Genomic DNA, 25568 nt, shown 5'->3' on the forward strand with positions numbered 1-25568 from the left:
TAAAATAATGTGATAGTCTAGTCCTGATTGGTATAATTTTGTGCTTTTTCTCCAACAGCATTCAATTAAAAAAGAAAGAACGAAAGCAGAAATAAAAGGTTATCCAAAGTTAAGAATTTCTCAAAGAAGTAAAATGGAAAGGCACTAAATCAAAGGATTATTTGATGTTGAAAATACTATCACTTTAACTGACTAATAGGTTCAAGCTTAGTAAAGAGTTAGGTAAAGCTGCAAAGTGTTAGGGGAAAATAACAGAGAAAGACCAAAGGACCGGAAGCCACAAAGATAATCAATAATAATATAATAAAAATGAAAGAATCAGAGAATTTGATAGAAAAGATGTTTTGTGTATAAAGGCTTATACTTGGGATGTCTATGGAAAATGTGGATCTTCATGTTGAAAATTATAACTTTGATGTCAGCTGTCTTGAATTTGCACATTCAGTGCAGCAAAGCATTTGGTAAACACACTAACGTGAGTGCTAACAATGCCAGTGAGGAGTGAGTAACTTTGAAAGAAATAGTTGAATTCAGTACCTGTTATGATATACTACGGCTGTATAGGCTTCCTTTGAAAATTCTGAACAGCTAGATTTACCAAAGATTACCTGTAACAAATAACAGCATGTTGAAACTTTGTTGTAGTAAATGCTGGATGTTTCATATCTATGTAAGAATTTGTCTGATTTAATAACTATTTGAGAACAATGGGCAAAAATCAGCCCAGTGAAGAACAATGTGCCTACTGACGTTCATTAATAAGTTCAACTGCTTAATTCTAAATTTATAGACCCATCTGACATTCACACATTCAAAAAACTTCTATCCATTATATTCATATCTATTGGGCAATAAGATACATTTCTTTCTTTTTTAAGAAGGTGAAGATTTCATTTTAAAATCTGAATGCAGCACATCATTTGGAATTTATGTAAGAAATATGGTCCTAGAATGGTGGCATATATCTACTATACAAATTGGTGGCTTCTTCACTAACACAGCAGTCATGCTGAAAGTCAAATATATATTATTTATAAATGATATTTAAAAATCCTATTTTAGCCCTGGCTGGTGTGGCTCAGCGGATTGAGTGCCTGCCTGAAAACCCAAAGGTCACCGGTTGGATTCCCAGTCAGGGCACCTGCCAGGTTGGGGGCCAGGTCTCCAGTGGGAGGCGTGCAAGAGGCAGCCAATCAGTGTATCTCTCTCACACATAGATGTTTCTCTCCCTCTCTTTCTCCCTTCCTTCCCTTCTCTCTAAAAATAAATAAATAAAATCTTTTTTTTTTTAAATCCTATTTTAGGTATCCTTTGCTTCCAGTACTCCCTGAAAGCTACTCTACATGGAGGGGGAGCACCATTTTATATTCTTATCCATGTGTTAAAAAAAATCCACCACATTAAAAAAATACAATACTACTTAGGGAGGTTTAGCAGTAAAATATTATAGTCTTATATATCTGCCTCTTGAATTCTAACAGCAAGTGGTAGAACATTAGGGCAGCCCATTAGAACAATAACCTAATGATGTCATTCATGGTCACAGCTGTGATTCCTGGGTTGGTGAGACAGTTAGGCTTGCAGTGTTATCTAGCCATAGGTTAAATTCCCACGTCTAGCCAGCCGTCTCTACATATGCATGAATAGGTACTGTAGACATGCCATCATACTTCCATCAACACAACTGGTAAAACAACTCAAAGTTTATTCCTTACACCAGGGAATTAACTAACACCATCCCAAAATAAAAGGAACATATTAAACAGGTATTTTGTCTCTTTTTGTAGTATCTCAAGCAGGTCTTTTTACTTTAAGGGTAAGTAAAGTGTAATAATTATGACTTTCCTAGATAACTCTAATTTTATCAGTTTGCTAAGAATACTGTTTTTTATAAAATGTTTTTCCAGTGCCAGAATTAGAGTTTATCATATTGACATTATATGATCAAAAAATTAACCTAGTCCTTATTTTTTTAAAAAATAAGCAAGCAAGATGTGTTTATACATGCTTTCAAACCAACCTCTCACATAAACATAAAAGTATTATATTTTCATATGGCCAATAATGCACAAATAGAGGAATGCAGTAGCTTTTTTTCCTCTGAGAAGCTATCATTTCCACAAAGTAACTCACTTATTTTTATAACATGAGTGATATATAGTGGAAAGTGTTCCCATTTGGCATGTAATTTTAATCTTCAACGATACAAACAAAGCACCAATTACGTGCCAAGAACTAAGATAGGCATCAAGATATAAATATGAGACGTGGTCCCTGCCCTCAAGGAGCTCACAGTCTAGTGGACATGATGAAGAAATAAACATACAATCAGGAAGTGATTAGGTCCATAAAAGAAGTGAGAAGATGCTATGGTAGCACCAAAAGAGGGAGTGGTCTAACCGCCAGTGGGGCTGGTGCAGCTAGGGAGCTGCAGAAGAGGCCATACAAATGCTAAGACAAGGAAGAGTTTGTTAGGCAATCAATAAAACCTATTATTTTACATATATTACATCTGTCATAAACTCAAACTTATATGGCAATTTACACATAAGATAACAAAGCATCTATTTTTTACAATTCAGTATCTTTTCATCAACTATAATAGCATTCATTCCTTCAGCAGAAATAAAGAGCTAGTAAAAAGTATGAAATGGTAATTCAAACCTCAAAAATAAATTCTACATTTATTCAACAAATATTTATTCAACATATATTATATGCAAGGAGCTGAAGTAGCTGCCATAGAATACAATGATGAATAATTTGTGCTTGCTGTTTTCAAGATCTAAAAATTCTGATGAAATTGAGGCAATAGGAAAGAAGAAAATATACAGCTTTCCTGGTTAGAAAGTCAGAACTTGGTTCAAATGACTGACACAGAAGGCTAAAATAAAATGTTAATAATGTGCCTATTCCTGGCTCATCTGCATTCCACTAGGGTTGTCAGAAGTAGAACCTCCACAGTGACAGTTGTGTTCCTACTCCATATGTTACTAACTTCAAGTTGAGCCAAAAAACCTACTTTCATGGAACTTGCATTTATTAGTGTCCCACAAATACTGAATCACAATTTGGACAGTCAAGAACCTCCACAGTCTGGCCTCGATCTACTATTTTTGACTCACCTTCCATTGCTCTGGCTTACTGGCAACTTATCCCTGTACCTCCATTGAAGGAGGAGGAAAGCTTTAATTGCTTTCCTTCCCCCACTATCTAGACCCATTACCATTAACATTTTCACTAACTTTAAGGCATTCTCTCCTATCATTGAACATCTATGCCTTTAAATCCCTATATTGATCTGCTATAATTAGCACATACCTTGGTTCTCAATATTGGATGCAATATAATCTCTAGGGGAGATTTTAAATACCGATACCTGCCTGATTCCCACACCCACAGACTATACTTTCATTGGAATGAGATTCAGTCTGGGCATTGATATTTTTTAACGCCCCCCAGGTTGAGAGTGATGGCCAGAGGTTCTCAACAAAGATGGGAAGAACCATACATATTAGAATCATCTGGAGAACATTTTCAAATTATACCACAGCCCATTACTTTCCACCTCCCTTGCCTGGCCTTTCATTCCAAAGGAGGAGAATCAGAATCACAGAGGCCAAGATGGAGGAAAGTTATCTGTGCTTTGTTAGAGTACCCTAAGTAATTCTGATCTGACCCTCTTTTGAAAGTCACCATTTTAAAATTTTATGTATTTGTCTCATATCCTCTAGATTACAAGTCTTATTCATCTTTGTATCTTTGGGAGTGCCTTGCATTTACTAAATCCTCAATAAATAAGACTTCAAGTAAATTTATTACTATCTGTATGAAAAGTAATACAGTTAGAAATTCATTTTTTAACATCACATTAATTTCCAATTTACAGCTGCCAACCAAGTAATACTACCTCCAAAAAAATGTCTACATGAACTACATACAAAGAACAGGAAAAGTAGAGAACATATCTTACCGGCATGGCATTGCTCGGATCCTCCCCATACATAAACTGGACTTTCACTGTTATATTTCTGGCAGAACCCTGACGATTGGCGAAATTGAGACTCTGAGGGTATATGTAGAGAAGATTTCTGTGAAGGCAACAGTATGACAGTGAATACATATCTGAAAAAACTATCACTACGTGCCACGAAACAGATGAACAAGTACTGAATTACTAATATTAGCTAGCCACTACGCTGAGTATATTCACATATAATCATTTAGACAGATGGCAGTCACATATACCCCAATTTTGCAAATGAACTGAGGCCCAGAAAAGTAATTTTCACATACAACCAAGTAAGTGGCAGAGCTGAAATCAGAGTATAGGTCAGTCAGACTTCTAAACACATGTTCTTTCCGCTACAACAGGCTTTTGGGAAATAGATGAGTATGGACTGAAACATTATTAAGAAATTAAAAGATAGTTTGAATATTATTTTATTTCCTCCATGCATGTTTAAATAGGATGACATTTCTAAACACAGCATTTATATAAATGTGATCAAGGATTTAAGAGGTATAATATTATAAATTATTATTCAAAAACATGTATGACAATATGGTAAGTATAGCAATATGTAAGTTACTATGAGACAATCATGTATTACTCTCCATTTGACTTCATGTCCAGTTTATAATCTTGCATCTTTTACAACTTTAATAGTCCCTGCTGCCAAAACAGAGGAAAAACAATTCAAAAAAAAATTTCAACACAGAGGACAAATAATTCACCAACAGAAAGAGCTAAAAGAGAAAAAGAATGTGAGTTACTCTACCTGAAGACTAATGTTGACAGCTGATAAACAAAACTTCGAGTATAACAAAACCCTACTAATGAACTGCTAGGGCCCTGAAAATAGGTTAAATTTTCTGGAAGGCGTTAGGGCAATGGAGAAACTTGAAATGAACACACCCTTTAATCCAACAAACCCATCATCAACTACACACATGTACAAATGGCGTTTAAAAGAAATTCACTACCTTCTTTATAATAGGATATAATTACAAATAATTATAAGGAAATAAAATGCTCATCAGTACTGGATTAATTAAATGAATATATTAATAAGGAATAGTATGGAGCCCCCCAAATGACAATGTCCAGTAAAATTCACTCATGTAGAAGGAGATATCCAGCATGTTGAATAAAAAATAGTAGGTTCCAGAGCAGGATATACAGTGGCATTACCTTACTTTCAGAAATTTGGAGGGGGGAAGGATATTTCTGAAATATTCACAGTGGTTAATAGTGATAGCTCTAGTTTCTTTTTTATAATTGTTTGAAATTTTTTACAGTGAGAATATATGACCTTTGTAATTAGAAAAAGTAATTAAGTAGTTTCTGTGGTGGGAAGATGGGTGTGTATAACAAGCATAAAATCTGAAAATCACGAAAGAAATGGAGAGGAGTCTATTGTGTTCCAAATAGTCAAAAGTGCGAACGGCAATTTATGAAAAGGTTATGATTGGTCAGTTTCCTAATAAAAGAACTAAAGATCAATGACAACTATGACTAACCACTGAAGTCATAAAAATAAATTTGTAAAGGAAATACTTATTGATTCTGCACCAGGGAAATAAAGATTAAAAAGACATCTCAGTCTTGAGGGGCATACAGTCTGATGGGATAAAATGCCTATAAACAGATCATTTCAAAATAATGTAGTGTTGTGAGAGGAATGCATAAGCAGGAGAGAAAGAGATAGTTGACTGTGGGGAAGTCGTTTCATCTTCTACATCTACAATACACTGTTTGAAGAAACTGCACTACTTTTGTGTAGATTTTTCCAGAGGCTATATTTAATGGGTTGCATCCCAGTAGTGACATTTAACATGGTCCTCTGTGTTTTCTGTAAACTGGCAGTTGGATCTAGAGTCTTGATCATATTTAGATTCAAATTTTTTTGTCAAGATCACTTCATAAATGTTACTGTGTCCTACTATCAGGAAGGAAATGTTTAGTTGTTGTTTCTCTTTTTGTGCAATTAGTGGACAATGGTGATTAATGCCTAAATTAACTAATAAGGGGTTGCCAAAAGGTAGTATTTGAAAATTCATTCTTTATTTAGTAGCTGGAATATCTCTATGAAGAGCAGTTTTCCTCATCTACTATTTTCTTAGCCAGTGAGTTATCATATGAGAGGCAGGAATAAATGCTTGATTCTTTTCCATTATTTGCCAGTTTTCAAAATAATCAGTCTTTTCTTAGCATCACTTATAAACTTGTGGAGCAAACATATAAATTAACAGATTTCAATACATTGCAGTTATTATCTTTATTGGTGTTTAAATTGCCCCTTCTTTGGCAAATGAAAAAGCCAATTTGAACTGGCTCCTGAATCCTTCTAATTCAATCATAGCAATCTTTCATGACTTGTTGATGTCTATTATGACAAGATATTCCAGGCTCTTCCTATTATACACCTTCTCCCCAGAACTGGAATCGGCCATTTCCCCAATGAGCTACAGTTCTTTGAAAGACAAATGTTTTTCCAAGCCACAGTCTGGACTCTCATTGTGAGTTACCCATGGTTTCTAGGCTATTAAAGTGTAAACAGTTATGGAGAAATGCTTTTGACATGAAACATATCCTGAATTCATATTGATATTTCAAATTCAAATTCAAGACTATAAGGTTTTTCACCTTCCATCTATACATCTTGCATCTATACATCAATCTTGCATCTATACATCATTTCCCCATACTAAGAATCATTTTATCATTATGTAGTGTCCTTCTCACTACAGCCTTGGTTTTTAAGTCTATTGTGTCAGATATGAGTACTGCTACCCCAGCCTTTCTTTCCTTTCTACTTTCATGAAATATCTTTTTCTATCCCTTTACTTTTAGTCTGTGTGCATCTTTCAATCTGAGATGGGTCTCTTGGAGGCCGTATGTATATATGGGTCTTGTTTTCTTATCAGTATAGCTACTCTATGTCTTTTGGTTGGAGCATTTAAGCCATTTACATTTAGGGTGATTATTGATAGATACATAACATATTTAGTGCCATTTTATTGTTAGACTCTTTTCCTCTGTTTTTCATTTATTTCCCTCCCCCTCCCCCTCCTCTTCCCACTCCTTCTCCTTCTTCTTCGAGCAAGCCCTTTAACACTTGTTGCAGTACTGGTTTGGTGCTAACAAACTCCTTTAGGTTTTTCTTGCCTGAGAAGCTTCTTATTTCTCTTTTGATTTTAAATTATAGCCTTGCTGGATAACGTAGCCTTGGTTGTAAGTCTTTGCTTTTCATCATCTTTAATATTTCATGCCACTCCCCTCTGGCCTGAAATGTTTCTGTTCAGAAATCAGATGACAGTCTAATTGGTGTGCTTTGTATGTAACTACCTGCTTTTCTCTTATGGCCTTTAGGGTTCTCACCTTGTCCCTCCCTGCAAGTCTCATTGTGGTAAAGTCATTTCTTCTGTCTGTCCTTGGTTATAAGGCTTCTCCCTGGCCTGTGTTCAGTTTTTTATTCAGGATGATTTCTCTAAATTTAGTTGCAATTTAGTTCAAGAGTGGTCCTGCTAGGAGGTTAGTGTAGCTTCCATCTACCTCTCCACCATCTTGTATGTCTTTGTATCCCCTTTAATACAGCCTAACTCCATGAGGGCAAGGACCTTATCTATCTAGTTAACTGCTATATTCCCAATGTCTAAAATAGTGTCTCACGTTGAATGAATGATTGAATAATACAGAATACACACAAATACTTAGTTACTTAACACTTCTGGGAGTTTGGCTACCAGGTTAAATGGGAATAAAGTGAACATTATATATAAGCTATGCTTGCTTTCCTATGTAAGCAATACATTTTTAAAATCCAACTTGTCTCTAAAGGTGAAAGGCATGCAATTGAATCCAGATACTTTTCCATTTTGATACTAATTCCACTAATAAATTCCCACATAATCCTAGTAAGCCTTTACCTTGCACTTATAATACTCCTTCAGAGAAGTTTCATTCAGCAGGGAGAAGGTAGATTAATGAGAAGTGATGAGATAGCCAACTAGCCATTTAGGAGGAAAAGCTGAATTCATATTTTACCCTCTCCTAAAATAAATTCCACATTAATCAATGGTTTAAATAATAAAAATAAAACTACTAGAAAGGATTTACAGAGACCATATTTTATAGGTGAGGAAGACATTTGTGAGCATTAACCACAAAAATGATAAGACAAATTTTAAAACCTCTACAGAGCAGGTGATACATAAACATAGAAGAAAAACAAATGAAAAACTGGAAAAACACTGTTTGTTACATGTATGACAATGAACATCAAAAATAGGTGAATAATTCCTCAAATTAGTCAGAAAGAGACACACAAAAAAAGGGAGGATAGGAGAGTTTGATGGAGGGTACTATCATACTACTCAGGGACTTCACAAACAGATGGCCAGCAAAATAAACTACATATATTTGCCTATAATATATATTGATTTTTTTGTCTTTCTCATTCAAAGCATTGGTAGACATTCATGGGAAAAGAAGAATTTTCATATATTCTTGGTAGGGGTGTAAACAGCATAACCATTTTGAAGAATAATCTGACAAGAAAAATAATAATTTAAAAGTCAACTCTATAAACTTATGTATGAAAATATTCATACACATGTATAAAGGCATTTTCTATGTAAAATGTTTGTTTTTTAAGTATATTTTATTGATTATGCTATTACAGTTGTCCCATATTTTTTCTCCCCTTTATCCACTCCACCCTGATCCCCCCTCCAACCAGCAGTCCTCCCCCTTAGCTCATGTCGATGGGTCGTACATGGAAGTTCTTTGGTTTCCCCATTTCCCATAGTATTCTTAACCTCCCCCTACCAATTATGCTTAGCCTACCAATTATGCTTCCCTGTACCTTTGGCCTCATTCTCCCTCCTCCCCCTCCCTGCTGATAATCTACCATGGGATTTCTATTTCTGTGATTCTGTAACTGTTCTAGTTGTTTGCTTAGTTTGGTTTTTAGGTAGTTGTCAGTTTGTTGTTATTTTACTGTACATGTTTTTGATGTTCTTCTTTTCCTTAGATAAATCCCTGTAACATTTCATAAAATAAGGGTTTGGTGATGATGAACTCCTTTTAACTTGACCTTATCTGGGAAGCACTTTATCTGCCCATCCATTCTAAATAATAGTTTTACTGGATAGAGTAATCTCGGATGTAGGTCCTTGCCTTCTATGACTTCATATACTTTTTAGCCCATTCTTGCCTGCAAGGTTTGAGAAATCAGTTGATAGTCTTATGGGAACTCCTTTGTTAGGTAACTGTCTCCTTTTTGCTTCCTGATATTAAGATTCTCTCTTTATCTTTAACCTTTGGCATTTTAATTATGATGTATCTTGGTGTGTTCTTCCTTGGCTACAACTTCTTTGGGACTCTCTAAGCTTCCTGGACTTCCTGGAAGTCTATTTCCTCCCAGATTGGGAAAGTTTTCCTTCATTATTTTTTCAAATAAGTTTTCAATTTCTTGCTCTTCCTCTTCTCTTTGTAGCACCCCTATAATTCAGATGTTGGAACATTTAAAGTTGCCCCAGAGGTTCCTAAGCCTCTCCTCATTTCTTTGAATTCTTGTTTCTTCATTCTGTTCTGGTTGAATGTTTCTTCCTTTTCTTCCAAACCGTTGATTTGAGTCCTGGTTTCCTTCCCTTCCTTTCACTGTTGGTTCCCTGTATATTTTCCTTTATTTTACTTTGTATAGACTTTACTTCTTCCTCTATTTTGCCCATACTCTATTTTGTCATACTATTGAGTCCATATTCAATCATTTCTGTGAGCATCCTGATTACCAGTGTTTTGAACTCTGTATCTGATAGATAGGCTATTTCTGCCATTGTTTGGTTCTTTTTCTGGAGTTTTGATCCGTCCATTCATTTGGGCCATATTTCTTTGTGTTGGTGCACCTGTTATGTTGTATGAGGTGGAGCCTTAGGCATTTGTCAGGGTGGGGCAACCACTTCGCTATGTTGTGGCTCTGTCTGTGGGGGAGGGGTCTGAGAGGGAACAACGCTGGTTGCTCAGCTCTCACTCACTCTCAGTCAATTTCCTCAATACCCTCAAGCGAGTAGGGCCCCTTCTGGTGCTGATTACTGGGTGGGTGGGCTTGTGCATGTTCTAGGACCCTATGGGTCTCTCCAATAAACTCTCCTATGAGGCTGGGAGTTTCTCCTGCCATAACCCCCACAGGTTTTTACAGCCAGAGGTCTTGAGGCTGTAGTTTCCCACCCTGGAACCCTGGGTTGCTCAGTCTGTCTTGCTCCCCAGTTGTTCCTTCTGGTTTATCTGCACGTGAATGTGGGACCGACCAGTCCACCAGCCGCTACCTTGCCCACCTGGTCTGCCCCCTTGCTGCATGTCCTCTTCCCCTGGATTCCCATCTCTGTCCTTCCCACCAGTAAATGAATGTTTCTTCTTTAGCTCCTTGGTTGTTGGACTTCCATACAGTTTGATTTTCTGGCAGTTCTGGTTGTTTTTTGTTTTTAAATTTGTTGTCATCCTTCTTTTGGTTGTGTGAGGAAGCAAAGCATATCTACCTACACCTCCATCTTATATGCATAGTGTTTATAATTAGAAAATTGGAAACAACTGAAATGATCATTGATGGGGACTGATTAAAGTGCATTCATATGATAAAAGAGCACGCAGCCACTAAAAAAAATATGATAAATCCATCTGTACTCATATGCAAATAAATTTTAAAATATTAAGGTCTTGAACTGACTTATATAGACAGTATACCATGAACTATATATAACATAACCCCATTTGTGTTTTAAAAAACATTATGTTTAGCTAGTTATCTAAGGGTTCTGGCATGACAGGTCCCAAAATGTTAATAGTGAAATCAGAATTCTTATTGTTTACAGGTTTTTGAAATATCTGAGTTAGTATTTTCAACATAAAACATTTAACATTTACTAATAGTGAACATGAAAACAAGTGAGATAAATAAAATTATTCCTGGAAAGATCACTCATCTTCTAGATCTTCATTGTCCAATAAAATAGCCTAGTGAGACTATGAAGCACTTGATGTGTGTCTGTTCTAATTGAGATACAGAGATATACTGAAAGATAAAATACACACCAGACAGTGTTTATTCAGAGGACTTAGCATTAAAAAAGAATATAAAATGTCAATTAACAGTTTTATATTGATCACATGTTAAAATAATTGATATATTGTATTAAATAAAATATACTATTAGTCCTGGCTGGTGTGGCTCAGTGGATTGAATGCTGGCCTGGCAAACCAAAGGGTCACTGGTTTGATTCCCAGTCAGAGCACATGCCTGGGTCCCCAGTGGGGGGCACGTGAGAGGCAACCACACATTGATGTTTCCCTCCGTCTTTTTCTCCCTCCCTTCCCCTCTCTAAAAAAATAAATAGATAAAATCTTTAAAAATACATACTATTAAAATTAACTTCACTTGGGGTTTTTTTTTTAGTTTTATATTTACAGTGGACAATGCTGTTCTGAACAAAGATAGAAAAGGGGAGCTAATGAATTGTTCTGGCATTATTCTTAGCTAATACATAAACATTTCTATTTATAAATGTGTTTTTCTCAGTTACTTTCAGAATCTTTCTACCAAATATATTAATTCAAAAACAAGAGGTCACAGTTAAAAAGAAATTAAAAGGATTCTATATTCAAAAGATCCAAAATGCCTTGTTGTTCTATTTAGAATTTTTATCTCCAAAAGATTGCACAACTTGTGGGAGGAAAAGGGACTTTGCTTTGCTTAGAATTCAAACAAGGCTCCTAAATGTCCTAAATTTCTATGTTGCTAAAAATTTTGTATATTAGTTCTTAGAAACTAGGAGTCCTTAGATTAGAATCTAATTTTGCTTATCTCTTCTTTTGCATAAAAATCTTAAATTTTTATAACATTACTGATTATATTTGATCAGGCCTCTATTTAAATAGGCACAAGTTCTTACAAAGACTAGGTTCTGCCTTTAATAATGGGTACTCAGAAGGGAAGCACTGAAAGATAAATGTAAAACCATTTATAAAATTACTGTTTTCATCATGTTTCCCATGTTGATACTCTTCCATCACTTGTAATTAGGCAAATTACTTAATTATATTCAATACCATGTTAAACTACTATTAAAAATTATCCAAATATTTCCACCCAGACATAATATACTGTAAACCAAGAATATGTGACCTTCCTCCAATCTATCTGTTAGTGTTACAAGTGAGGAATTGTATAAATTGTGCAAAAAAGGCTAATATGATAGTACAATAATCCAAATGGAAGAAAATTCCTTCATACAGCCTCTCTTTGGTATTAATGTCCAATTACTTTCATGCATTGGAAGGAAATTTCTTTCTCTAAAAAGAATCTCCTATATCAAAAAGGGGTGAACATCTACTATATATGAAGTATATGCTTGGAAAACTGCCATGAGTTCATCATTCTCTTACTAATTCAATAAATATTTATTATTTCTCCAACAAGGTACTGTACTAAAGTGCTGTAAAATATATAAACTAAAAACATATATAGATCTTGCCAATAAATAGCTTTACAGTACAACAGAGATGAGAAGTTGGCTTATCAACAAGAAAGTGGATAAAACATCAGGATCAATAGTTTTAAGCCAGAAAAGTAGACAGTTTCGTTAAGAGAAGTTTCGAAATATGTCCTTCATGACCAATGATGACAACACTAACTTTTCCCCTTAAAAAAGGGAGAGAAATTCAAATTTCTTCACTAGTTCAGTATATGTTTTTATAATTCCATAATATGGACCACTGGAAGGGCAAAATGAAAATAAACTATATGGAAAATTTTGTTTTTCTTCTTCATTAGTGGAAATATTTGTATACTTTAATTGCATTCTTTATTTCTCTTAACAGAAATATTTACATAATTCTGTATTGGATTCTTAGAAAAAATATATACAAGCTAAACAAAAGGCATAATTCCTTGTACTACATTAAGGTCCAAGAAAACAAAACTCAGAAAACCTATATTCTAGCAAAATTTCCCAACTATGTCATCTTAACATGAGATTAGATAATATTTATTACAGTATATACATAAATGAATTGTTTCTAATTACCCAGAAAAATAGCCAATATATAATTCTGTGGAATGTTTACTTAATACCTGGTAGTGTTCTAAGTGCTTTAAAAACATTAATTTTTAATCTTTATACAACCCAATAAAGTAGGTATTTTACTTCACTTGAGAGACAAAAAACCAGAGATACAGAAAAGCTAAGTAATTAGACCAAGAGTCACTCAGGTGACGAAGAGCAGAGCATTCCAGTTCAGCCTGTCTCTCTCCATAACCACACTCTACCTACTACAGCAGTATATACATCTACTGTAAACATTCTATATCCAAAGCCCTTAATTCTAATTCATCAAAAGAAAAGGTCTCTATTTTATAGCCGGAAGAAGAACTTCTAAGAGTAGATATTTAGAAATGGTTTATTTTGTAAATTAACATTTCAGAATTTTAAAGTGAAGGAAGGCTTCACAGAGAAGGCATTTATTTTGGGGGACAGATCACTGTTTCCTTAAAAGCTAAAATACAATTTGGGAAATGCATATTTAATTCATTAATTTTTCTCAATTTTAATGATGAACTTACCAGTCAAAAGAATTTGGTGTTTACTTTTAAGTCTCTAAAAATCATGACTAACTAAAATAAGCTTTTAAAAACAGGTTGATATCACTTAAAATGCAATTTATAATATAGCAAAATTAAACAGTAATAATTTAAATTACCTATTAAGTTAACTGCTCATTTCTTTGATTTCACTTAGCATTGATCTAACTCATTGTGAAAGGTTACATTCGTACAAGTTTACACAACTTAATGATTAACTATATTCCCTGCCAACCTTACCCGTTTATGCGGCAAATAGTGGTATATATAGAGTTTAGAAATCTAGGTCTGCTCACAGGAGAAAATTAGTCTAAAATTGCTCAACATTGAATACTAAAGATAAAAATGTACACAATTAAGCTCTTTCTTTTTATTGTTCCTCTAGTTATTTCTTCCAGAATTGACCAAGACTATCCATCATTTGGTTCTATATCTCCACAGCCAAAATCAAGATTTGCTATGTTAGATGATGTAAAAATTTTAGCCAATGGCCTTCTTCAGTTGGGACATGGTCTTAAAGACTTTGTCCATAAGACTAAGGGCCAAATTAATGACATATTTCAGAAGCTCAACATATTTGATCAGTCTTTTTATGACCTATCACTGCAAACTAATGAAATCAAAGAAGAAGAACAAAAACTTAGAAACACTACATCCAAACTGCAAGTCAAAAATGAAGAAGTGAAGAATATGTCACTTGAACTCAATTCAAAACTTGAAAATGTCGTAGAAGAAAAAATTCTACTTCAACAAAAAGTGAGGTATTTGGAGGAGCAATTAACCAATTTAATTAAAAATCAACCTGAAATTCAGGAACACCCAGAAGTAACTTCACTTAAGGTAAGTAGAAACTGAAAAGTGTTCATGATTATGTTTCAATGTGGATTTAAAAAAAAAAATTTTAAGACATGCTACTTTACTTTGTTATACAGGTGAAATACTATATACTTTTTAAGAAAAAAGCTTCTGGGAAATAAAACTTTCCATTATGATTTTACATTAGTTTTTGTTTCCCTAACATTATATATGGAAACAACTACACTTGACATTTCAGATGAAAACTATAACTCAGTCAAATGATAAAATATAGAACACAGTACTGCAAATTATTGGAGGCAAGTAAAATGTTAAAGGAGTATAACTTGAAGCTATTCCATGTCTGAAATAAATAAAAGTAATATAGTAAGTGGTAAAGATTTATTCCTATTAAAATACTGGGGCTTTTTTCATTTAATTGAAATAGTTGAAAGTTCAGAAAACCAATTTTATAGATGGTACACTTTAAATAAAACATAAAAACAAAAGTATGTACTATTTGAAAGAAGCATACACAAGAAAAATATTACTAATGTTCATTTTTCTAATATACTATTAGCTGTAAAAAAATAGACTGTGATAATGTTATAGGAAATAAAAAAGTCTAATTTAACAAAAATGAAAGAAAAAAGAAACTTCTAACCAACCTACAACCTACGTCCAGACTTTCGTACAACAGCAAGACAACAGCATCAAAGACCTTCTCCAGACTGTGGAAGAACAATACAGACAACTAAACCAACAGCATAGTCAAATAAGAGAAATAGAGAATCAGGTAAGTCAATATTTTAATGTATATCCAACATTTTACATAAAATTTAGGTTTACAAAAACATTGAACCCTGAAATTATTTTAAATAATTATAGCTGAATAGTGAGTAAAAGGATCACATCAGCATCACTGATATGCTTGCAGGCTTTGAAGCTTATAAATTTACCAGGGTCTGAATCCTGACTATGAAACTTTTGTATGGCCTTAAAAATTACTTAACCCCTCTGTCTCTCACTTTCCTCACTTACTCTATGCAGATAATAAGAAGAATCTTATAGGACTGCTGTGAGAAAAAAGAATTAATTCATGTAATGTATACCCTCAATATATCAGCCAAAGTGATTATTAAAATTTAAATTAGACTACGCCTTTCCTTGTTTAAAAGCCTACAGTGGCTTCCCATCTCGCTCACACTGGCCTGTGAGGTCCCAGATGACCCCTGATTGTCTCACTGACTTCATCTCTTCTACTCTAGGCATACAAGTCTCTTCACTGTCACTGTAAAACATCAAACATGCTGCCATCTCAGGGCCTTCGCCTTGCTGTTCCCTGTCCGGAATGCTCCTCTCCCTGGTTCTGCACAGCCCGCTCTCATTTCCTTTTGGTCTTTCTCAAATATAGAATTCTCAATGAAGGTTTCTCAAGTGACTTAGAAATTAGAATCCTCTGCTCCCGTTCTTGACACCTGCTACCTTCTTCATTACTCTCTTTTTTCCCCTAGCACTTTACCGTTATTTAACATAATATATATTTAGTTATTTATCTTGTCTGTCCCTGCAGTAGTATGTAAGCTCCATGAGTACAGGGATTTTCTTCCATTTGTTAAAATGCCTTGCCCCAGAACATAGCATACTGTCTGACACTTAGTCGCCACTTAATATATACATGTTGAATTAATAAAGGTATTTTTCAGCAAAAAAAAATCAATAAAAACATAATATTGTTAAAACTGTGTACCTGATAATTAACTTAATTCCCAGCAATAAAACTAACCTAAAATGTAAACAATGGGCTAGGTAAAGTTGTCAGAATCTATGCATTCCAATACACAGGGTTCAGCACAAATAACGTCCCTCTTTTATTACAAACTCTTTTATTACAAAATCATAAGGATGGAATTCTGAAACATAATAATATCACACTCAAGCACAGCATATGACATTTTAGGTGAAATGTTCAAATTAAAACTATAAATTATCTCACCCATATTATTAACCTACTAACAACACTTAAGCAGGCGTTACTTCTGCCGGAGTCTGTATAGTACAGTTCAAAATATCAATGAATAATACTATTAAATAGTCATTCAAGAGGATTTCAAAAATAACACAGACTTGGAGAAGCTGGTAAAAAAAAAAAAAGTTGCCAAGAATTATAAAACAAATAACATTACCCATCCCCAGTAAACAAACATATCATTATATGTTTCGGTCATTTTGTGACTCATAATTTTAGGAGGTTACTTTTGTTAATTATCCAAAACATTTTTGCCAAGTAGTTTGATTTCCATAATTTCATTCTTACTGTATGTTATTTTTTCTAAATTCTATTTCCTATACCTTTTATTATAATTAAATAAACTTGCTCACAAATGTAAAATGTCTTTATTAGAAAATGATATACATCTAATAATAAAATGTATGAAGAATTCATACAATGAATTTCTGAGTTGGCAAAAGCCTTACATTATCTGTTCCAACTTTGTCACGTTTAAATGAAGAAACCAAAACTGTAAAAGTTAAATAACCTTAAGACCACATAGTTACTTATTAGTAGACAAGACTGACGCCCTGTAAGTAAACTTTACAACAGATCCTTGCAAATTAGGTTCTAGGAAACACCATTTATGCTGATAGCAAAAAACTAATACTAATAACACAAGATATTAAATACATACTCCGTTTTTCTCAGTTGATAAGAAAAGCTATCAGCCAACAAATTACAATCCTAGCACACTTTAAATAAAAATAAACTGTGATTGCTAAACTAACAGACAATGAAATATTGAAAATTTTGAAAGTAAATAAACCTGCCAATTTGTTACCTTTACAGATGTTTACATGTCAAACACTATCAAGAAAACAGCCTGATTTGAATTATGTGCTATGTCTTTATGGTAGGTCTGAGAAACAATAAGACCTACAGCTGAGAATTATTAAATTTAAAATCTGCCTCACTACTGAATGCAATATATATTCTATTCATATAAATAAATAGAACATATTAAAGTATTTATAAATTCTCTGCCTTTGGTCTTGATGTTTTTAAACCAGTTTGTTTGCCTCACTTTTTCTCTATTTATTAACTCATTAAATAATGTGCCTGATTAAATATTCTGAGAATGGATTATCAGTACAATCTGTATAGCACTGTTCATCCCTCTTAGAAATCAAAAGCAATAACTCATTATGAACTAAAAAATGTGTACAAGTTGTACTTTCAATATCCTCACTCAAATTCCCCTAATTATATATTCAGTGCCATTTTTAAAAGTAGATTTATACTCTTTTATCAGTTAAGAAGAAGTGGTATTCAAGAATTCACAGAAAATTCTCTTTCTTCAAAACCAAGAGCACCCAGAACTACTCCCTCTCTTCACTTCAATGAAACAAAAAATGTAGAACATGATGGTAAGATAATTTGGTTTCCTTCTTGAAACTATTATCAAATTCCTTTTTTATATTAAACATTCCCATAAAAAAGTCCCTATTCTCAGGGCCTCTTCTAGACTACGAGAGGGTAAAGAGACAAAGCCACCTAAGATAATGTCAACCTAAACTGGATCCTCATGGCTTTTTTTTCACCCTATAAAACATTCTTTTTAAAAAAATTTTTTATTGTTATTCAATTACAGTTGTGTGCCTTTTCTCCCCATCCCTCTACTCCACCCCACATTCTTAAGATAATCATGGATATATGAGTACAGACTTGATATTAGACAATACAGGATTATTATTAAATTTCCTGGATGTAATACTGCTATTGTCACATAAAAGAATACTACCATGCTTAAGAGAAGCATGTTAAAATGTCTGAGGTTAACAGTCATATGTTTGCACATTGCTTTCAAATAGCAAAGCAAAATATATACTTGTGTATATGTGTATTTATAAAGAAAATAGGGCAAAATTTTAGTAACTGTTGAATATGAATGGAAAGATTATGGTATTCTCTTCAATGTTTCTACTTTCCATTGCTTGAAATTTTTCATAAGAAAAACAAAAAGACGGAGGAACAAAGTCTCCATTCCCAACCAAATTTCAACAAAATGATATACTTACAAAACACACTTTTTATGTAATTCACACAGAAAAAAAGGTCTCTATTTGTTTCCTCCATGTATTTTTACTCTTCTATATACATCTGTGACACTTTCTATGAGCCAAACATTATAGTAATGTTTTATATGTATTTTATTTATATTCTTCCTATATCTAGCAAACGAAGTGCTTCAAATCCTCATTTTGTCACTTTTCTTAAAAAGAAATCAGTTTGTAATAACCATTTTGATATTCTTTGCATAAACAACAGCCACCTAATAAAAATGCTTTAGCATAAAGTACTTTTTCATTAATATATGAATTTCAGTAATACATTACTGAAAAAGGCTCAAGGCTACAGTCACTATAATTCCATAAAATGTCAAGTAAAATCTCAAGCTCTACGGATATTGTTATTACTATATCTTATGTAATAATATTTTGTTGATTCTAGACATGCCTACTGATTGTACCGCCATTTATAACAAAGGTGAACACACAAGTGGCATCTATCCTATTAGACCCAGCAACTCTCAAGTTTTCAATGTCTACTGTGATGTTAAATCAGGTAAAACTAGACTACAAAGAAAATGGACAGTAGTTAGTTTAGGCTACTCACTACCTACTAGTAAGACTGATCCTGTTATCTTTATTCTGAATATACATAAAAGGAAGTATCAACATGAGTAGTAGTTATATAGATCTAGTATTTTCATTTGTCTTCATGTATTTACCCATTGATATCTTCAATATTCTCCATCTTTTTTTATAAAATAATGTGAAATGACTATTGTCAATAAATTTACTAAGACAAATTCAGTTGCCCTTAACATCTTAGGGCCATAATAAATAATAAAAATGTTATTACCATAACAACATTAGTAACTATTTTATAGAGCCACCAATGAAAACCAAACCAAGTAACAGTATTTTGTTATATCTGTCAGCATAAGTCTACTAAAAATGCAAATTTTTGTTCACCGTATTCAGGTAATTCATGGACATTAATTCAACATCGAATAGATGGATCACAGAACTTCAATGAAACTTGGGAAAACTACAGATATGGTTTTGGGAGGCTTGATGGTAAGATTGACTTCATCCATTCATTCATTCATTTACTTGTTAAAATTATGTACTGAAGACTTATCATGGACTGGGCATTAAGAATGCAACAATGAATGAGGAACAGCCCCAGCTTTGACAATACTTATTAACAAGTTACACATTTGTTAGTAATTACAATTACTATGTCTTTTTCTTAAGTATATTTTATTGATTATGCTATTACTTATCCCATATTTTTCTCCCCTTTATCCTCTTCCACCTGGTACCCCTATTCCCTCCAACATTCCCCCCCAGCTTAGTTCATGTCCACGGGTCATATATGTAAGTTCTTTGGCTTTTCCATTTCCTACACTATTCTTAGCTTCCTCCAGTCTATTTTGTGCCTACCAATTATGCTTCTTATTCTCTGTATGTTCCCCCCATCCTTCCCCTCGCCCCTCCAGCCCCCCCCCCCCCGCTGATAACCCTTCATTTGATCTTCATTTCTGTGATTCTGTTCCTGTTCTAGTTGTTTGCTTAGTGTTACACTTATTATGTCTTTATTTGAATTATACTATTCACAACTACATATCTCTTCTTAAGTATACTTATCACAATTTAATTTGATAGCTTCTATTTATTATAATTAAAAATAATTTTGATTAAGTGCTATGTACTTTGATACAAGGTAAGTGCTATGAATGAGCAACAAAGAAAACCGTATTTATCATTATCACTCTTTCTTATTAACATTGTAGATATCACTTATTTGGAGGTTGGGAGAGATGAAGTTATCAGTGTATAGTATCAGATGCTTAGATTTCAATTATTTAAATATTATAAATGTATACTATAATATGTGTGGTTTAAAATAAATTAGTTAACTCAATGCAATTATTATATTTGGATCAGAAAATAAAGAAGATAAAAATAAGCAAAATAAAAATAAATACCAGAGGTTTAAAACCCAAATAACATGTTAGATAAGCCATGAATGATATATAAATACATATTTATAAGGTAGAAAACCTTCATTATTTTATCAAATTTTTAAACATTTGACACATACTATTTGAGCATTAAAAAACTGTGTATTCAAACTACCAGTTAAATACCTAACTAAAAGGTATATTCAGTAACATGTTTGGTAGCTTCAAATCTTCTAAGAGTGAATGAACCCAAAAATAAAAGGCTGACAAGTTCAATGTACTCATTTATTTCTGTAAGCAGATAAGCCATTTATAATGCATTCAAAAATCTATGCATAAATGAGTGGCCAATATGTGGCTCTCACATCTTTAAATTTAGATTTTCTTATAATAACCATTGGAAGCATATAGGAAATCAGCTTTCGAATCAAATTTCTATTCCCCAAATATGTACTTCCTCTCCCCCAATCTTGGTGGTGGCTATTATATATATGCTTGGTGTTGAAAAACCAATTTTTCCTTGCTTCCCGGTTTCTAGTTCATAAGCAGAATTGATTGAAGATGGTTGATGGTAATCTTAGTGTTTGGCCTGTTTTTGTCAGCCTTCCCATTAAATTGTATTTGAGATAAAAGAAAAAGAAAAAGAAAGTAAGCCATTTGTACTGGCTATCCTTAAAATGGAATCTGTTACTAAGGCAATATCAATAGAAAATTTTTACTTTTTCCCATGAATATTTTGATAAAAGGACTGTGATAATTTAAAAAGATCTATTTGTATTTGTTATGTTTTTAATTCCAAATAAAAATAACTTTTTATAGAGAGGAGTTATTAAGAATTATGCTTTTTAATTTTAAATGTTTTTAAAGATTTATTTCCTTCTTTTTCCACAAATAAATATACGTATCAAGCAAAATATCAAAAGCCAAGGCTAAATTTGAGGAAAATGATTGTCATTATCCATGTTCCTAAAAATACTTAACAAATCACTTGGTAATATACAGGTATTAGTAAAGAGCTGATCGTAAAGCCAGTACATGTAAAGACCCAGAAGTGAAATAATATTTTACCTATGACCAGACCTAAAAATACCTATGAGAGCCTAATGTGTTTAACCCATGAAATATGTCTCATAATATCCATTTTAGAAAGGATAATCAGACTTAGGCAAGCCTATTAATATCCTTAGTATTTTTTGTACATGTAACTATCTTCAAAAAAACCAACACAAAATTTTTTCAGAGACTAAAATAACAAAAGAATTCAAGACTAAAACAACTCATTAACTTACACTAATAACAAACTGTCTCAAAAAATAACATGTCAATACCTATTTTGCAGATAACAATCCATAGATTTTTACAACTTTTCTTTTCAGGAGAATTTTGGTTGGGTCTGGAGAAGATATACTCCATAGTAAAGCAATCTAATTATATTTTACGAATTGAGCTAGAAGACTGGAAAGACACCAAGCATCATATTGAATATTCTTTTCACTTGGGAAACCGTGAAACCAACTATAAACTACACCTTGTTGAGATTAAAGGAAATGTCCCCAGCATACTCCCAGAAAACAAAGATTTGGTATTTTCTACTTGGGATCACAAAGCACAAGGACACTTCCTCTGTCCAGAAAGTTATTCAGGTATACTTTTCCTAATATCAATACTTTGTTTTTTCTTTTTTATAAATTATATTTTATTGATTATACTATTATAGTTGTCCTGATTTTCCCCCTGGCCCCCTCTGCCACCCAGCACCCCCCACGCCCTCAGGCAATCCCCCCACCATTGTTCATATTCATGCATCACGTGTATATTTTCTTTAGCTGATCCATTTCCTATACTGTACTTTCTATCCCCATGGCAATTCTGTAACTACCTATTTGTACTTCTTAATCCCCTCGCCTCTTTACACACTCCCGCACAACCCCTTTCCATCTGGCAACCATCAAAACTCTATCCATGATGCTGTCTTCGTTCTTCATTAGCTTAGTTTGTTTTTTAGATTCAATTGTTGACAGATTTGTATTTTTTGCCATTTTATTTATTATAGTTTTCATCTTTTTCTTCAGTCCCTTTAACATCTCGTATAATAATGATTTCATGCACTCCTTTAGTTTTGTTTTGTTTTTGTCTGGAAAGCTCATTTTCTGCTCTGCAATTCTAAATGACAGCTCTGTTGGGTAGAGCAGTCATGGCTGTAGTTCCCTGTTTTTCATGACTTTGAATATTTCTTCCCAATCACTTCTAGCCTGCAAAGTTTCTTTTGAGAAATCAGCTGACAGTCTTACGGGAACTCCCCTGTAGGTAACTAACTTCTTTTCTTTTGCTGCTTTTAAGATTTTTTCTTTATTTTAACCTTTGGCATTTTAATTATGATGTCTCTTGGGCGTGGGCCTCTTTGCATCATCCATCTTGTTTGGGACTCTCTGTACTCCTAGACCTGCAAGTCTATTTCACTTGCCAATTTAGGGAAGTTTCCTTTCATTATTTTTTCAAACAGATTTCCTATTTCTTGCTCTTTCTCTTCTCTTTCTGGCACCCCTATGATGTGAATGTTCGACTTCTTGAAGTTGTCCCAGAGGCTACTTATACTATCCTCATTTTTTTTGGACTCTCTCTTCTTTTTGTTGTACTGATTGGTTGTGTTTTGCTTCCCTATGTTTCAAATCATTGATTTGATTCTTGGCTTCATCCACTCTACTATAGTTTCCCTGTAAATTGTTATTTCAATTATTGTACCCTTCATTTCTGACCAGATATTTTTTATGCTGTTGAGGTCCTCACTAAGTTCCTTGAGCATCCTTATAACCAGTGTTTAGAACTCTGCAAATGATAGATTGCTCTCTCCATTTTGTTTAGTACTTTTTCTGGAGTTTTGATCTGTTCTATCATTTGGGCCATGTTTCTTTGTCTCCTCATTTTGGCAACCTCCCTGTGTTAGTTTCTATGTATTAGGTAGAGCTGCTTTGACTTCCTGTCTTGGTAGCATGGCCTAATATGGTAGATGTCCTGTAGGGACCAGTGGCACAACTTCCCCTATCACCTGAGCTGAGTACTCAAGGTGCGCCCTTTGTGTGGGACGATGACACCCTCCTCTTGTAGCTGAGCCTTGGTTGCTGTTGGCAGGTCAATGGGAATGATTTACCCAGGCCAGTCAGCTGCAAGGACTGGCTATGACCCCTTAACACCAACCTCTGCCCTCTGTGGAGGATCAGCTGTGCAGCACAGGGTTGTGGTGCTCTGACGTTGTCTATAGCTGTCCAGTTGGTGCACTGGCCCTGTGCTTTCCCAGGTGATGCAGGCCAGGTTCAGCCCCCACCTGTGTTGCCTGGGGCCACCCTGCCTGAGCTATAAACCAATCTGAGATGGCCGCTACTTTTGCTGGGCTTGAAGATTCCCAGGCAAAGCCAAACTGTGAATCTAGCTGGCTGCCACTAGTGCCATACCTGGGGCCACACTGAGGCCAGCTGTGGCTTGTTGAGAGGATTTAGGAAGTTGTGAAGCTTGAGCCAAGAATAGCCATTCACATGGAAAAGCTGCTTGGGTGGGCCCAGAAGTTGGGTGGGACAGAGTCCCTGGGGATCTCCAAGGTGGGTCAAACAGTATTAGACAGGTTGATGGAATCTCAGATATGGCACCAGCTTGCTGGCTCTGTGGGGGCAGGGTTTAGAGATGGGACCCTGGCCCCTGCTCACCATCATGCCAGATACTTCAGTTTCTTATACCATCAGAGCTTTTCAAACTGCTACGCTGATGCTGGAGCTCAGAGGGTGTGAGTCTTAAGTTTGAGTAGGTGATTCGTGTGTGGGTTCTTTAAGGGGAACTGCTTGGGTCTTCAGCAGCTTCCACCGACTCAATCCCCGCTGGTTTTTGCAACCAGAAGTTGTGGAGACTTAACTTCCTCGCACTGGTACCCTGCACTTGGGCACCTGGTAAGGAGCTGGGACTTGTCACTCCTGAGACATCCCCAATTTTATCCACCACACATGGGTGAGAGACCAGCCCTTTCTGTGTCTGCGACACTTCTACCAGTCTGGATACATATATGCCACATATATATGTGTACATATTTATGTATATGTATATATGGTTTCTTCAATTCTATAGTTGTCAGACTTCCATTCAACTCAATTTCTGATGGTCCTGAGTGACGGTTGTGTTATATTTTAGCTGTAATGTTGATGTGGTTGTGCAAATAGGTGACCTATATCTGCCTATGCCACCATCTTGACCAAAAGTCTCAATATTTTGTTTTTCTATGTTCATACTGTCTTCCCCAAGTATTAGCTAATATCTACAACAACAACTCTTTAAAATCTGAATTTCAAACAAACATTTTTTTATATAGGTAAAGATATCTTAAATGTTAAAATTTGACTTTAATTCAACTAGGTATTTTACCTTTAATCTTGCTCAGATATTTTATTTTTATTGAGGTATATGAGACTTGGATAGATTATTTAAAATAAAGATATATCATATAACACTCATATTTTATAAGGACTGAGGATATATAAACGAATGGGGAAATATAATATCTATATATGAGTTTGTATCCATTGAATTGCATATCTATCTTCTTTAGGAGGCTGGTGGTGGCACGATGTATGTGAGGAAAACAACCTAAATGGTAAATATAACAAGCCAAGAGCAAAAACTAAGCCAGAGAGGAGAAGAGGAATATGTTGGAAGTCTCAAAATGGAAGATTATACTCTACCAAATCAACCAAAATGTCGATCCGTCCAACAGATTCAGAAAGCTTTGAATGAACTAAGGCAAATTAAAAAGCCAATAAATTAAACATTAAAATCTTTCCAAGTTACTGTGGTTTAATAATCTGATATTGAATCCCTAACAGAGGCTTTAGAAAAAGATTATTTTAAAGCCACTATCAATTTAAGATTAAATATATCACTGCATCACTTAAAAGAACACCATTTACCTTCTCAAATTCTTATGATATCATTTATTCACTTATTTTGTGATATGAAAATTAATTTTAGATGTCACAATGTAAATTTTAACCAATGGGGGAATTTTTAAATAACTGTTTTAAATAAAAAACTTACAAAGAGTCTTCTATTTTAAGTCAGCATGTGG

General features: G+C 34.1%; 2 protein-coding genes across 10 annotated transcripts in view; one reads left to right on the top strand and one right to left on the bottom strand.

Moving 5' to 3' along the window:
* The window catches only part of DOCK7 (dedicator of cytokinesis 7), a 209406-nt gene that overhangs the window by 103054 nt on the left and 80784 nt on the right, over positions 1-25568 (bottom strand). For all 9 annotated transcript variants that reach the window (XM_053921491.2, XM_053921489.2, XM_053921496.1 and 6 more), the window contains exons 15-16: positions 3974-4091; positions 538-608 (exon numbers count right to left, since the gene is read on the bottom strand). In XM_053921491.2, coding sequence (XP_053777466.1) covers positions 538-608; positions 3974-4091 — 189 coding nt within the window. The remainder of the gene's footprint in view (positions 1-537; positions 609-3973; positions 4092-25568) is intronic.
* Positions 13917-25281, top strand: ANGPTL3 (angiopoietin like 3). Its single transcript, XM_024565633.3, has 7 exons — positions 13917-14480; positions 15121-15231; positions 17744-17858; positions 18943-19056; positions 19479-19574; positions 21841-22107; positions 25053-25281. Exons 1-7 carry the CDS (start codon positions 13986-13988, stop codon positions 25235-25237), a joined length of 1383 nt encoding a protein of 460 aa, XP_024421401.2. The 5' UTR covers positions 13917-13985; the 3' UTR covers positions 25238-25281.

The sequence above is a fragment of the Desmodus rotundus genome, chromosome 3 (assembly GCF_022682495.2).
Source record: "Desmodus rotundus isolate HL8 chromosome 3, HLdesRot8A.1, whole genome shotgun sequence".
Classification (NCBI taxonomy): domain Eukaryota; kingdom Metazoa; phylum Chordata; class Mammalia; order Chiroptera; family Phyllostomidae; genus Desmodus; species Desmodus rotundus.

Coding starts and splice junctions, on each gene's coding strand:
- ANGPTL3 (XM_024565633.3), top strand. CDS start 13,986: ATGTACACAATTAAGCTCTTTCTTTTTATTGTTCCTCTAGTTATTTCT. Junction 15,232..17,743: donor TAAGAGAAATAGAGAATCAG/GTAAGTCAATAT, acceptor CTCTTTTATCAG/TTAAGAAGAAGTGGTATTCA. Junction 22,108..25,052: donor CTGTCCAGAAAGTTATTCAG/GTATACTTTTCC, acceptor TATCTTCTTTAG/GAGGCTGGTGGTGGCACGAT.